General features: G+C 58.7%; 1 protein-coding gene across 3 annotated transcripts; it reads right to left on the reverse strand.

Annotated features, from left to right (window-relative positions):
• Positions 1 to 98: 98 nt before the first annotated feature.
• On the reverse strand, positions 99 to 9,569 carry PPP1R1B (protein phosphatase 1 regulatory inhibitor subunit 1B). 3 transcript variants are annotated; one of them, XM_038547431.1, is made up of 7 exons: positions 8,826 to 9,341; positions 7,041 to 7,101; positions 6,702 to 6,724; positions 6,213 to 6,288; positions 2,469 to 2,675; positions 1,008 to 1,127; positions 99 to 921 (listed from the first exon to the last, which is right to left on the reverse strand). In XM_038547431.1, exons 1-7 carry the CDS (start codon positions 8,904 to 8,906, stop codon positions 872 to 874), a joined length of 618 nt encoding a protein of 205 aa, XP_038403359.1. In that variant the 5' UTR covers positions 8,907 to 9,341; the 3' UTR covers positions 99 to 871. The 3 variants fall into 3 exon arrangements, with proteins under 3 accessions (XP_038403359.1, XP_038403360.1, XP_038403358.1); XM_038547432.1 differs by lacking the exon at positions 8,826 to 9,341 and adding an exon at positions 7,671 to 7,785; XM_038547430.1 differs by lacking the exons at positions 6,702 to 6,724; positions 8,826 to 9,341 and adding an exon at positions 9,359 to 9,569.
• Between the last annotated feature and the right edge of the window lie 2,704 nt (positions 9,570 to 12,273).

The raw sequence follows: 12,273 nt of genomic DNA on the forward strand, positions 1-12,273 counted from the left end.
GACACTAGGGTTGAGGTAGCCACCAACCAGGTCTTCCACACAGGGGGACCCATTTTCCCTTTCCTCTCCTCCCCCCTGAAAGAGAAGTGTCAGCACAGTTATTTACAAAGATTTATTTATTACGGCACAGGAGTGGTTCAAGGCCTGGAATCAGGGAAGAGAGGAAGGGGGCAGAGCAGCTGGAGGACAGGGAGAACCTGGCTTCCCCACCGTGTGCCCCCCTAAGGACGTATACTAGGCAGCATTCCTGGCATCAAAGCACAAACAAAACGCAACAAAGCAGCCTCTGCTAGTCCCCTCTTCCAGGCACCCAGGCTGGGGCATAGGGGCGATAAGGGGAAGATTTCCAAAATGTTGAGGTTGAGGAGAAGGATGCCTGAATCCTGGGCCCTGGTAGAAGCCAGAGAGAGGGGTGGTAACTTGGAATCCCCCGTTGGAGAGGGGATGGAGAAGGATCTAAGGGCACATACAGGTTCTCAGTACCCTCCTTCCCCAGATCTTAGGGTCCTGCCCTGTGGGTTTCTTGTGCCCAGGAGAAGGGGCTGGGGAGTAGAATTGTGACGGATAAACCTTTGCCCCCCCCCCCCTTATTGGATTATCCAATGCAAACTCTCTCACATCTCGCCTCCCTCTGGGTAAATGGGGGAATGACTGGCAGGGGTAGGCATCAGGCAGCAAGTGCCCAGGGAGTCTGGGCATCAGCCAAAGGTGGGCAACAAGCGAACACAGACCAGCCTTAAGTCTTCTAGAAGTCAGAAGCCACAGCCCTAGCGAATGAGGGGGAAGGGTACAAAAGAGGGTGGGGGCAGAGTGGGTTTCTGGGGAACAGCAATGCCCCCTCCACTTCCTTCTGAGATGCAAGGCCGGGTGCCTATGTGCCAGGCTCGGGGTGGGTGGGGCGCTGTGGCCCCTCCCCAGGCTCTGCAAGGCAAGGAGAGGGACTCAGGGCTTGGCCACGCCCACAGAATCCCAGCCCCGCCTCCCCATCCTTCGCTACCTCGCCTCACCATTTAGTGCCAGGTCTTCCACTTGTTCTTTGGAACTTCCATCTCTCTGGGGCTCATCCAGAGGGGGTGGGCGCTCCCAGGGGCCTTCCAAACCCTGGCCACAAGTTGTCTTCTGCCCAGCTGGGGATGGGGATGAAGGGATTAAAACATAGCCTCTGAGTAACCATTCAGGCGTCCTGGAGTAAGAGCTGAGGCTCCCTGCTGGCCGAGGCTAAGTTTTCTGAGGGCATCATGGTATAATGGAGAGAACACTGGACCAAGATAGCGCTCCCAGTGACTAGCTATATGAGTTAGATTATTATAGATTATTATTAGATTATTATAAGTTATTGCCTCTCTGAAGGGGACGGTAAGGAGGAAACGTGTAGATTGCCTTTTTTTTTTTTTTTTTGTAGATTGCCTTAAATAAGGTAATAGTTAATATGCTGACCAGCCCAGAGGCGGCACTCCAGGAGTGGTGGCAACCGTCATTGCTCCTTGGTAGTCTTGTCATTTGATTCTCTGCCCTGATGCTTTTTCAGAGGGAAGAGTCTCCTCTTGCTTCCTCTTTACCTGTCTTAAGAGTCTCAGTGGGAGCTGACTCAACTTCCAACAGGAGCTTTTGCTCCAGGGTTGACACCCTACTGCCAGAGATGCAGAGAGGAGGTCCAAGGCATTTTGTTTGGATGCAGGGGCTGAAGTCTACAGGCAGGGGTGGTCGACTGTTTTTCGTCCCCATAAATAGTGAGACCAAAAAGTTTTATGTGCATCAGAAGGGATAGATATGGTGACAGCCTTCCATAGCTAAAAAATAGCCGTGGGAAGAGCAGAGATCTTTTGCCTAGGAATTCTCTGGGCCTTGGGACCCTGTGTGGAGATTTCTGGATCTGGGGTCTTCTGTAGCGGTCTTAGGCCCCCTCTTTGGCCCCTCTCTTCCCAGGCAGTTGGGGTTGGAAGTGCAGAGGACCAGGTTGGTTCTTGAATCCTGGATTCTCCATCTAGACACTAGAGGGCACCCTCTCACCTCCAGCCAAGGAAATAAACTGGGGAGAACCAGCCACAGGGTCCTGGGGAGGACTTAGCAACCAGCTCTTTGCCTCCCAGCAGTATCCACATCCTACGTTTAAAAACACAGGTAACAGGGCATTGGGGCCTCTTAGTTCTCTATCTCTGCACCTCCTCATACCCCCTTCACAGCCATAGATGGGAAGTCTTCTCTTCGGTCTAGCCTCAAACCTCATGTGGCCTTGCCAGAATTCTTAGGGAGGAGAGGAATTACTAGGGACACCCTGACTGGGATAGGGGCAGCCCTGGTATCATCAGGTAAGGCACCTGTGGGTGGGAGGATGGGGAGGCCCTTACCGTGTGATGGTAGTTTACATGTGTGAAGAACGACCTGGGAGGGGTGCCCCAGGACTCTCAAGGAGGACCCCGCCAAGCCCATGCTGGTATCACCCAGGCTCCTCCGCCCCTTCAGCTTACCAGACCCCCTGCTGCCCTTCAGGACCTCAGCCTGGCTGTCCTCCTCCTCCTCTTCATCGTCGTCATCCTCCTCCTCCTCCTCTTCATCTTCCTCTCTTGGGTAGCCCAGTTCCCGCAGCTCCCCCAGCTCATCCTCCTCCTCTGAGGCCTGGTTCTCACTCAGGTTGCTGATGGACTGCAGATGAGACTCAGCAATACGCTGCACGGCTGGCACAGGGGGACCCCGGAAGGCAAGGGTGAGCAAGGCCAAGAAGCAGCCCATGGAGTTGGAGAGGCATGTGGCCCAGCCCCAACCTCCTTGTAGCCTGGGCCATGGCTCACCCCCTCAGAGGTCTAATTCAAAAGCTAAAGGTCACAGAACAGGGGCACCTGGGTGGCTCAGTTGGCTAACCATCTGCCTTCGGCTCAGGTCATGGTCCCAGGGTCCTGGGACAGAGCCCCACATCTGGCTCCCTGCTCAGCAGAGAGTCTGCTTCCCCCTCTCTTTCTCCCTCTCCCTCTGCCGCCCCTCTGCTTGTGCTTGCTCTCTAGTAAATAAATAAAATCTAAAATAAAATAAAATAAATAAAATAAAATAAAATAAAATAAAATAAATAAAATAAAATAAAATAAAATAAAATAAAATGTCACAGGCCAGTCTGCTGGGGGCCATACCAGGGCAGAAGCAGCAGGGGTTAGATCCTTAATCACGTTTGGCTCCTAGGTTGTCCGGTGATGCAGACCTCCTCAGAGGCTGGCACCAGGCAGCTCCCTCGAACCATAGGGTGCCAAACAAGACAAGACCAGGCAGGTACAGCAGCAGCAGCTTAACATTCCATGACTGGGGAGCTTGCTTCGCCAAGGACCCGGCACTGGAGACAGTGTCCACCAGCTACAGCCCCAGTAGAAGGCACAGTACCCATGGGGCCAGGGCCTATGGGTTTAGTTTCTAGCAGGGTGCTCAGACCGCCCAGGGCTCATTGCTTACCCTGATCCTGTCCCCCTCTCTGTGCCGGGCTCGGTACCCACTCCCTGGCTCTGCCCCTGTCAGAGATGCCACTCCACACATTTTTGCCCCAGGTTCTGAGGCAGGAACAATTCAGAGACAGAGAATATAACGGTCTCCAGCCAGTGAAGTTGTGCCTGAGGATGTGCCGTGCTCAGACGCAGCCCCCACAATCTTGACCCACATCCCCAAGCTTCCAGCTCCCTCTGTGGTGACCTAGAAAGCAGCAAACACCACCCACCCCCCCAACACCACCAAGGCCTGCTGGGATAGGGCCCAGGAAAGGAACAGTGTGGGCAGCTGGGGAGAAGTCTCCAAGAGATGGAAAGGCCCAGGGAGTTAGGAGAAAGGGGCCAGGGCTGGGGGATTCTGGGGGAATGGCAGGGGTAGAGGGGATGCTCTGAGGAGTGGCTGGGGCAGAGGCAGCAGGGGCACCAGGAGCTGGTGGGATTTAAGAGCATTTGGGCAGCAGAACTCACAGCTCACAGATAGGAAGCTGACAAGCAAGGGGCTGGGGTTGCTCCTGCTCCTGCTCCTGCTCCTGCTCCTACTTCTGCTCCTGCTCCTTCTCAGTAGGCAGGCACCCCCACTCCCCCCCCCACCCCCGCCTCAGAAAGCCCAGAGGGGTAGATCCAGGCTGGAAACCTCTGGTGCAATGAACAGGGCACCACGCTCCTGCCAACTTGGGACAGGGACAGAGGGTGCATTGTGTGTGCCCACCGCCCCGCCCTGCCCCAGGCTCCCAGCCCAGTGCCTCCCGCTGGCTTTGGGTAAGCTAGCCAGGCAATAAAAATGCAATAAACCGCCCTGCCCTGGCCTTGGGGACGCGGCAGAGCTTCACCTTGAGCCAAGTGTGAGAGAGCTCGGCCTCAGAGAGTCCCCCCAGCTCAAGCTCAGTGTTGTCCACCTTTCCCCTGGAGGCCATTAGCTGTTCCCCTTACAAAGCCCCAACCCTAACAGGAGCTGTCCCTTGCCCAGAAAGGGGCCGAAGCCTGCAAAACAGTGCCCTCCAGGGACAGAAGGGTCCTCTGAGGGTTGGGGGGAAGGGAAGAGAGGAGGTGGCAGCTAGAGCACCCGCCCTCCCCCTGGTTGGGGGAGGAGAGTTTAATTTCTGAGGATTATGACAATAGATATGCTGGTGCCCTTGAGTGCCTGTGCCCGGCGCCTCCCCTCATGCCTCTCTGGGCTCTCTGGGGTCTCTCCCTGGCCCTCCCAGCTGTCTTCTTCTCTATCTGTCCCCATTTCTGGGGCCCTGGACTTCCCCAGTACAAGTCTCTCTTTTGAAGCCAGAAGGCCCAGACTGCCCCACCTCTCCCAACATAGACTGGGCTACGGTGCGGCCCAAAGGGGCAATGGCAGTGGGAGCAAACTTCTAGCCCTTGCAGGATGCCCAGGAAGCACCTTGGCCCTAACCTCTTCACCCCAGCCTTCGGCCCCAGGCTCGTGACCAAGAGTTCGAGGGACTGTTCTTGCTCCTCACCACCACTCCTGCCCTCCCCAGACCAGAGTAGGGGGGAGGGAGATCTTCTGTTCTCTCAGAGAAGATGCCACCACCCCCCTGTGCCTCCTTTGGGGGCTGGCCTTACCCCACATCCCCACAGGTGGGGAGTCCTTCTACATGCCATACCCGCTGCCCACAGACTGTCCCTTCCTCTTTCTCTCCTGGGGCGAGACAGGATGCCCTTGGCCTTCTCTCTTCTCCTCCCAGCCTCTCCTCTCTGCTCCTAACCCTGGCAGGCAGGCTGACAGGTAGGCTGACAGGTGTGCCTGTTGACCTTGGCTCATGCCAAGAACTCATTAAACCCAGCCCATTGGGAGCTCACAGCAGCCCTTCCCATCTCCTCCCACCCTGGGCAGGAAGAGCCTCAGGCCAGAGCTGAGGTTGGGGGTGTGTGTGGAAGGCTTCCTTTGGCTTAGTTAGAGATCCTTCCCATACCCCATCTCCACTGCCTGCCTCCCCGCCGGAAGCCAAGTCTCCGGGCTGACTCAAGAGACTCTGTGATTTCATACCTCCTCTCCCTGTGCCCAGGGCCTTTCCTCTTCCTGGAATGTCCTTCCATGCCTTGCCTGCCTGTTGAATCCCTCCTCATCCTTCAAATCCAGGCTTAACCAGCCTCTCCTCTGTAACTCACCGAGGACCCTCTGAAGCAAAAGGCCCCAAGAGGGTCTGGGCTAAATCTTACTCCAATTTGTGCTCACCTTGGCAGCACATAAACTCACTCCTCCGATTTTGCCCAATGCCACCAGTGAGGCCTGGCACACAAAGCAAATGAGTACTATAGGAAAGACTTGTATTTTAATGTAGAAAGAAGCAGGACTCGAGAAGTGTCCAGTTTGCTGACCTGTGCAAATATATGCCAGTGGGAGAGGGGAGCCAGTGCTGCACCTGGGGAAAGTGCTCCCGCTGGGGAGGGACGGTGGGTGGGGAAAGTGGTCTGGCACACACTTACAAAGAGGAGGAACAGAGCTGAATGTCTTTGCATTGATGATACTTGCCACTTAGGGCAGCCATTTCTTTTCTTTCAACCCTGCAACCTGATTATAAGGCCCAGGGCCACCCCTTTCAGCCTCTAGGCCCCTTCTCTACAAGGATGAATTTAAAAAGAGCTGGTCCCTAACTAGTGGTTGGAGTACAGAAGCCAATCTTTCCCCACTGACAAATGCTCCACACTTCACCTCCCTCCCCCACTGTCAGCCCAGTTCCAGGGGTCAAGGGGCCAGCCAGACTAATGGCGGGGTAGGGGTAGGGGGAATAGTACCTTTCAGCGAGGGGGGTGTGTAGGCACATGGGTTGGGTCTCTTCGACTTGAGGTGGTGCCCCTCTCCTGAAGCTCTCTGCCAGGGTAAGTGCTAGGTTAAATAGGCTCACCAGAGGCCCCTCCCTTCACCCTTCCTTCATTCCACCCCAGCCCTGGCAACCCAAGCCAACCACTCTAGCCTCCGCTGACACTGATGGGTCCAGGCACTGCCACCCCTCAGGTCCTGCTCTAGGAGGGTCCCCCAGAAGCTGTGGCCTGGCTCAGGCCAGAATCCAGAGGCCCAGCCAGAGTCCAAGCGGAGGAAAGACAAGGGCAGAGGCGTAGGTATTGGTGGAACCCTGGCACCAGACACTCTTACCAAGGTGCCAGTTGATATGCTAATGTGTCCTCAGGGGTGGCCCCCTGTGCCAGTGGGGAATAATCCTGTCCAGCCTACCACAAAGGGCCCTCAGCATCCCTCCTTCCAGCTAGCTGCCCCTGGAAACTCACCTGGTGAGGGGAGGCCTCCTCCTCTGAGAGAGGCCACCAATGAACCAAGGGAAACCGAGAGAAGAAGAGAGAGGACGGGGAGGAGAGGGAAGAGAGAAAGAGAATCTGAATTACTTTCCCCAAAGGCTCAAGCTCTGGGGAAAGGGAAAGTGTGCCCTTTCCTTCTGGGTGTTGGAAGGTGCCTGGTTAATACATGAACCCAGCAGAGTTGGCCTCCCAGACCTTACCCACCCTCCTCATCTTCCACTCAGTCTCCTACTCATGGAACTTTGGCAAGGGCCCCAAGAAGACATGGGAGTTAGGGTGGGGCCAGGGCTGGGATGGCAGGGAAGGGCCCACCTGGAGAGGAGTGCTCTGAAAGCCGGAAGAGCATGGCAGGGGTTGGTCTCCTGCGACGGATCTAAGGAGATGGAGAAAGAAGTGGAGGGAGGGGGAGAGCAGGAGAGACACCTGCACCCCCATCCCCCAGGCAGCAGGGAACAAACAGTGCTTTGAAATCCTCAGGGAACCTTTAAATCAAAGACTGTCAGAGCTGAAAGGAACTCCATAGATCACCCAACCCCCTCATTTTACAGAGGTGAAAACCCAGGGTTCAAAGAGGTTCAGCCAAGAGCTCAATGCCACACAGCTCATCACAGCAGAGAAAGGAGGAGAAAAGCCCATCACTGACTTCTAGCCCATGCCTATCCCATTCCATGGCTCCTCCAGAATGGGCATCTCCATTTCTATCTTTCCCTATCAAGGAGGCCCATCCTCTCCTGCTTTTGTAGATATCAGACCTCAGGAGCAGAAGCTGGCTGTGGAAGATGCCCCACAGGCCATGGGACCCACGTGGCCCTGCCCACCTAAGGTCAGCTCAAGGGCTCCAAAGAAACTGGATCCCACTGCAGAGGGAGGCTGAGCCAGGGCTCTGCAGACACCTGCAACCTCACATGGAGGCTCAGGTGTGCGCCCGAGCCCCAGACCCACCAGGTCCTGGAGGTGTCCCTGGAAGGCTATGTTTCACTAGCAGTTTCTCTCAGGCTGTAAAACTCTTGGCCCAGTGCTCATAAAAAAAAAACAAAAAAGTTGCCCTCCTTGGTCCATGAGCCAAACTGAATAGTGAGAGGGTGGGGCAGGGGAGGCACTGAGCACTCCCAGTAGCTGCCCCCCCCACCCCCCCCAACCCACCCCCGCTTGGGGCTTGGCAATCAGACCAACTGTCAGTTAATTAGGTCCCCTCTGAGCTCCAGGGAAATGCACAAAGAGAATCAGGTGAATGAAGCTGAAACTGCCACCCCCCCCCCCCCCCTTGCCAAGCTCTCCAAACTGCCCTCCAGACCCAAAGCTGCTTAGGCCCAGGACCCAACCTCCCCCTCCCCATAACCCCCCCCATCTCTCCCCCAGGTGACTTGGCCCCACTCTCACTGCTCTGCTGGGTGTCAGCTGCAGCCCAGCAACAAGTGAACGTGCTACTTGGGGGGGGGGGGGGGGCGGGCCCTCTTCTTTCCCTCCGTCCACTCCCACCACCTTTGGAGGCCTCTCGACCCCCAGGAAGGCTCTGCAGAGAACTCGGGACTCTGTGAAGAGGTCTGGCTTCGGCGAGGACCGGTCGCCCCCACCCCGATGTTGCGGCTCCACGGAGGGCCTGGCAGCAGGAGGAGGTGGGAACGAGCCCCTGGCGGCCCGGTCCCGGCGCACACGCGGGACCCGAGGGGGGCAGAGCGCGGGGCGGCGGGGCGGGGGTCGGTTCCGTGCAGCGGGTCAGTGCACCGGGTCTCACCTCCTCCGGCTCCGGCCGGGCCGGGGCGCCGCGGTCGCGGTGGGCGCCCGGGGCAGGAGGCCAGCCGCCGTGCAGGGGCCGGGGCACCGTCCCCCCGCCCTGGGGTTGGCCCGGGACGGCCCTGCCCTGCCGCGACGCTCTCCGCCCGGCTTCCTGCGGCCCCGGGAAAAAGTTGCCCGAGCGCGCAGCTAACTTCACGCGCGGCCCCGCGCCCCCGCGTGTCCGAGGTGGCCCGAGACGCCGCGTCTCCCCCCACCCCCGGGCCGGGCCGGCCCCGGCAGCGCCCCGCCGCGGGAGGAGCCCGGGGGGCCGGTGTTGGGAGGGGCGCTGCGGGGGGCGCGGGGGGAGGCGCGGCCCCTTACCATCTCCACCTGGCGGGGGTCGAGCTGGCTGGGGGGCGCGGGCACCGAGAACTGGATCTTCTTGCGGTCCTTAGGGTCCATGGCGGGCGGGGTGGCCGGCGGGGCTGGGGCGCGCGCAGGGGTCCCGGGCGGCGGTCGCGGCTCGGCTCCCCGGCGCTGCTCGGGCGCGGCGGCGAGCGCGGGCTGTGCGCGGCGAGGGGGAGGCGAGCGGCTCACGCTCAGATAAAAATACCGCGCGCTGCGAGGGGAGGGCGGCGAGCGGGAGGGGGTCGCGCCGGCTCGCAGCGCCCCCGGCTCGCGGCTCCCGGCTCCCGGCCCTCGGGCTCCCGCCGCGCCCCCTGCGCGGGTCCCCGGGCGCCTGCAGCCTGGGCTCCCGCTCGCGGGCTCGCTCCCTCGCCCGGAGTCTCGCCTCTCGCTCCTTCCCTCGCTCGCTCTCCCGGAGGGTCTCTGGGGTGTCTCCGCCTCCCTGCCCCTCCCTCCCTCTCGCCGCGATTCGGTCTGTGTCAGCCGCTCGCCGTCCCCCCAGGTCTCACCCTCTGGCCCCAGCCTCGGGGTCCCCCGGCCCGTCCCCTCCGCCTGGGACTGGCGCCCGGGGGCTCGGTGGGAGGGCCCAGAGGGAAGTGGCCAATGAGCACCGAGAACCGTGTTCTCCCGGGGCCGGGAGGAGGGTGCGGAGTGTGAGCCAGGACCCGGGGAGCCGGCTGGGGGCCCCCTGCCGTCTCCCGAGAACTTGAAGCTGCATTATTGATGGAGTCCAGCAGGGAGGATAATGGGGGGAGGCCGAGGGGGTGGGGGGGAGAGGGGCCGCGGCGAGACGGGACTCTGGCTTTAACCCTTCGTGGCCTGGGTCCTTGGAGTTTCACGAGGAGGCCTGGAAGGTCCTCGAGAGAAACTACCACCAGCATGTCACGCTGTGAATGGGGGTGTCCTGGAGAGTCAGCGAGTGTGAAAGAGCGGGTGTGTGTGGGAGGACACGTGTCAGTCATCATGGCAGGGAGTGTGTGTGAGTGCCAGGGTCCTGTGGTGCCTGTAGCTAGGGAGTGTGTGTGTGTGGGGGGGTTCCGTGTGGCATGAGTGTGTGTGAGTCTATGTGAGTAAGTGTGTCAGAGTGTCAAAGATGCGGGTGTGAGTGGCAGGGTGTGGGAAGACTGTGTGCTGGGGGAGGGTGTGGGTGTGGGGGAGGATGTCAGAGGCTGTCAAGGTGATGGGCTGGTGTGTGGCAGCTTGCAGGGGGTGGAGGGGCTGTATCCACAGCTCTAGCCTGTGCAGAAGAGGAGGATGAGGTTGTGATCCTGGGGGGCAGGGGGGGGGGTGATGTGTCCCTGCCCTGATGTACCCTGGGCTCACGTGTCTCCTGTCTTTTCTCCCAGGATCTAAAGCGGGGGAGACAGAGCCAGCCCGGGGGGACAGAGTTGGGGGGCTGCCTGTACCAGTACACGTGCCATCACGTGTGTGTGAGTTTGGTGCATTCAGGAGCAGAGCTAGGGGGAGAGGTGTGTGTGCTCATTTCTGAGGTGTGAGCCTCTCTTTCTGCAGAGGCGTTTGTGTGTCTCTGGAAGGGAAAAGGGAGGAGCTGGCCCTATGGGTTAGAGTGTCCCTGTTTATCTGTCCAGGCCCTGAGTATCGTCGTTGCAGGCCTCTGGGTGAGCATCTGAATACTTCTCTGTAGCGCCGAGAGGGTGCATGTGTAGTAGACGTGTACATAAGCGTGTGTCTTCCTGGGGCTCTGTTTGTGTTGGCTGCCTTTTCTCCTGGTCACACTCAGACCTGGAACAGGCAGGACCACTCCCCCGCCCCGCCCCCTCCAGCAACTTTTCCACTTCCTAGCCCTGGCATGCTGGGTCCTTGGCAGAAGGGAGCAAGAGACCAGAGGAGTCTTGTGAAAATGGGGTCAAGGGCGTGATGTGTCACCCAGAGGGGGGCAGGAGAACCAAGCTTTGCTTCTAGCAGCTGGGAGTCCTGGCCACTCAGATCCATTCCCCCGATCCCAGGCCTGGTTCAAAACCCACCGTGTTTGTTGACTTAGATGCTTGTCAGGCAAACAGCCAGATGCCAGGTTGTGACCCCAGGGTGTGGGCATCTGTGGCAGCCCCTGGCGTGGCCTAGACCCCTTTTCCAGGTGGAGCGTGCTGGGGAGTGGCAAAGAGCAACTTTGATAGTGCCTTGAGGGGGTAAATAAGGAGGTCCTGGAAGTCAGAAGTGGCACCGGAAAGGTACAGCCCCGAGCCAAGCTGCTCAGCCAAGGTGAGGGGGAATGGCCTGTGGTTTCCAGTGCCCGGGGAAGCAGGAAAGTCCTGGAGCGGGGTGAAGGGGACAGAGGACAGCTGAGTGGGTGACAAGAGGCCAGGGACAGAGAGGCATCACCACCAGCCACAACTCCGAGCCCCTCAGGGTGAAAAGGCCCTCGACTAGGCTCATGTGACCAGGGAGGACTCCTCTATGCTGCCAAAAGGATTGGCACTCACTCTGGGAGGCCATGAGGGAAAAGTTCCCCTGATCCAGGCTCTCCCTCAGAGTAGGCCTGGACGATGGGGATGATCTTGGAGTGAAGGGGAGGGTCTGTACCCTCTTTCCCCAGCCTTTGTCCAGGTCTGCACAGCTCTGGCTGCAAAACCTGGGCCAGGAGGGGTGGGGAAGCCTGGCTGACAGAGGAACAAGCATAGGGGACAGACAGGAAGGAGGAGGAAGGGAAGAAGGATGGCAGAGAAGAGAGGTGAGAGAGAGAAGGTGGGGAGGCAGGAAAAAGTGAAAAGAGACAGAGAAAACACATGGGAGAGAGATGGAGAGACAAAGGGAGAAAGAAAGCCTCACCATGGAGAGAGGCAGGAGACAGAGATGGAAAGAGAGTAAAAATAGCTCAGCATTAAGATAATTGCAGCTCACAGCTCTGCCCTCCGTGAGGAATTAAATGAGGTTTTATTACTTTGATTTTTCTCTCCTGGATCCTACGCGACTTCTCAAGAACTTGGGGAAAAGTTTTTCAGGTGGGCGGCCAGGTGGCGGGGGCTGCGTGGGTGACAGAGGAGGAAGGGAATGGGACTTCTGGGAGCTGGGGGGATGTGGTCAGGGGCAAGGGGAGGGGGGTAGGACTAGTGAGAGTGGGGGAGCCCCGTGGGATCTGGAAGCTGTGGCCAGGGTCTGGCGCATGGTGGAGGGGGCGCTGAGAAGCAAGGGGCCAGGGTGACCTCCATTCTCTTTGACTTAGAATTAATCATATGCAAATGAGATGTAAAAATAATGTGCCACTCCTCGGTTATTATTCTTGAGTTAGAAGCACAGGCAGTTGGGTCCAAGAAACAAAATCAAGACCTTGTTTGACTTAACTCTGATTGAACTACGGGTCTTTCTGCTTGGACAGACAGAAATAAAAATTGTAGTGTAGGGCAGCCCCGGTGGTGCAGCGGTTTAGTGCTGCCTGCAGCCCGGGGTGTGATCCTGGAGACCGGGG

The sequence above is a fragment of the Canis lupus genome, chromosome 9 (assembly GCF_011100685.1).
Source record: "Canis lupus familiaris isolate Mischka breed German Shepherd chromosome 9, alternate assembly UU_Cfam_GSD_1.0, whole genome shotgun sequence".
NCBI lineage: Eukaryota > Metazoa > Chordata > Mammalia > Carnivora > Canidae > Canis > Canis lupus.

Bases quoted from the DNA above. Each gene is read 5' to 3' on its own strand.
- PPP1R1B (XM_038547430.1), bottom strand. From the start codon at position 9,567: ATGCAGCTTCAAGTTCTCGGGAGACGGCAGGGGGCCCCCAGCCGGCTC. The intron at 1,128-2,468 runs GTAAGCTGAAGG...CCCCATCCCCAG, and splicing joins GAAGGGCAGCAGGGGGTCTG to CTGGGCAGAAGACAACTTGT. The intron at 922-1,007 runs GTGAGGCGAGGT...CTTGCCTTGCAG, and splicing joins GGAAGACCTGGCACTAAATG to AGCCTGGGGAGGGGCCACAG.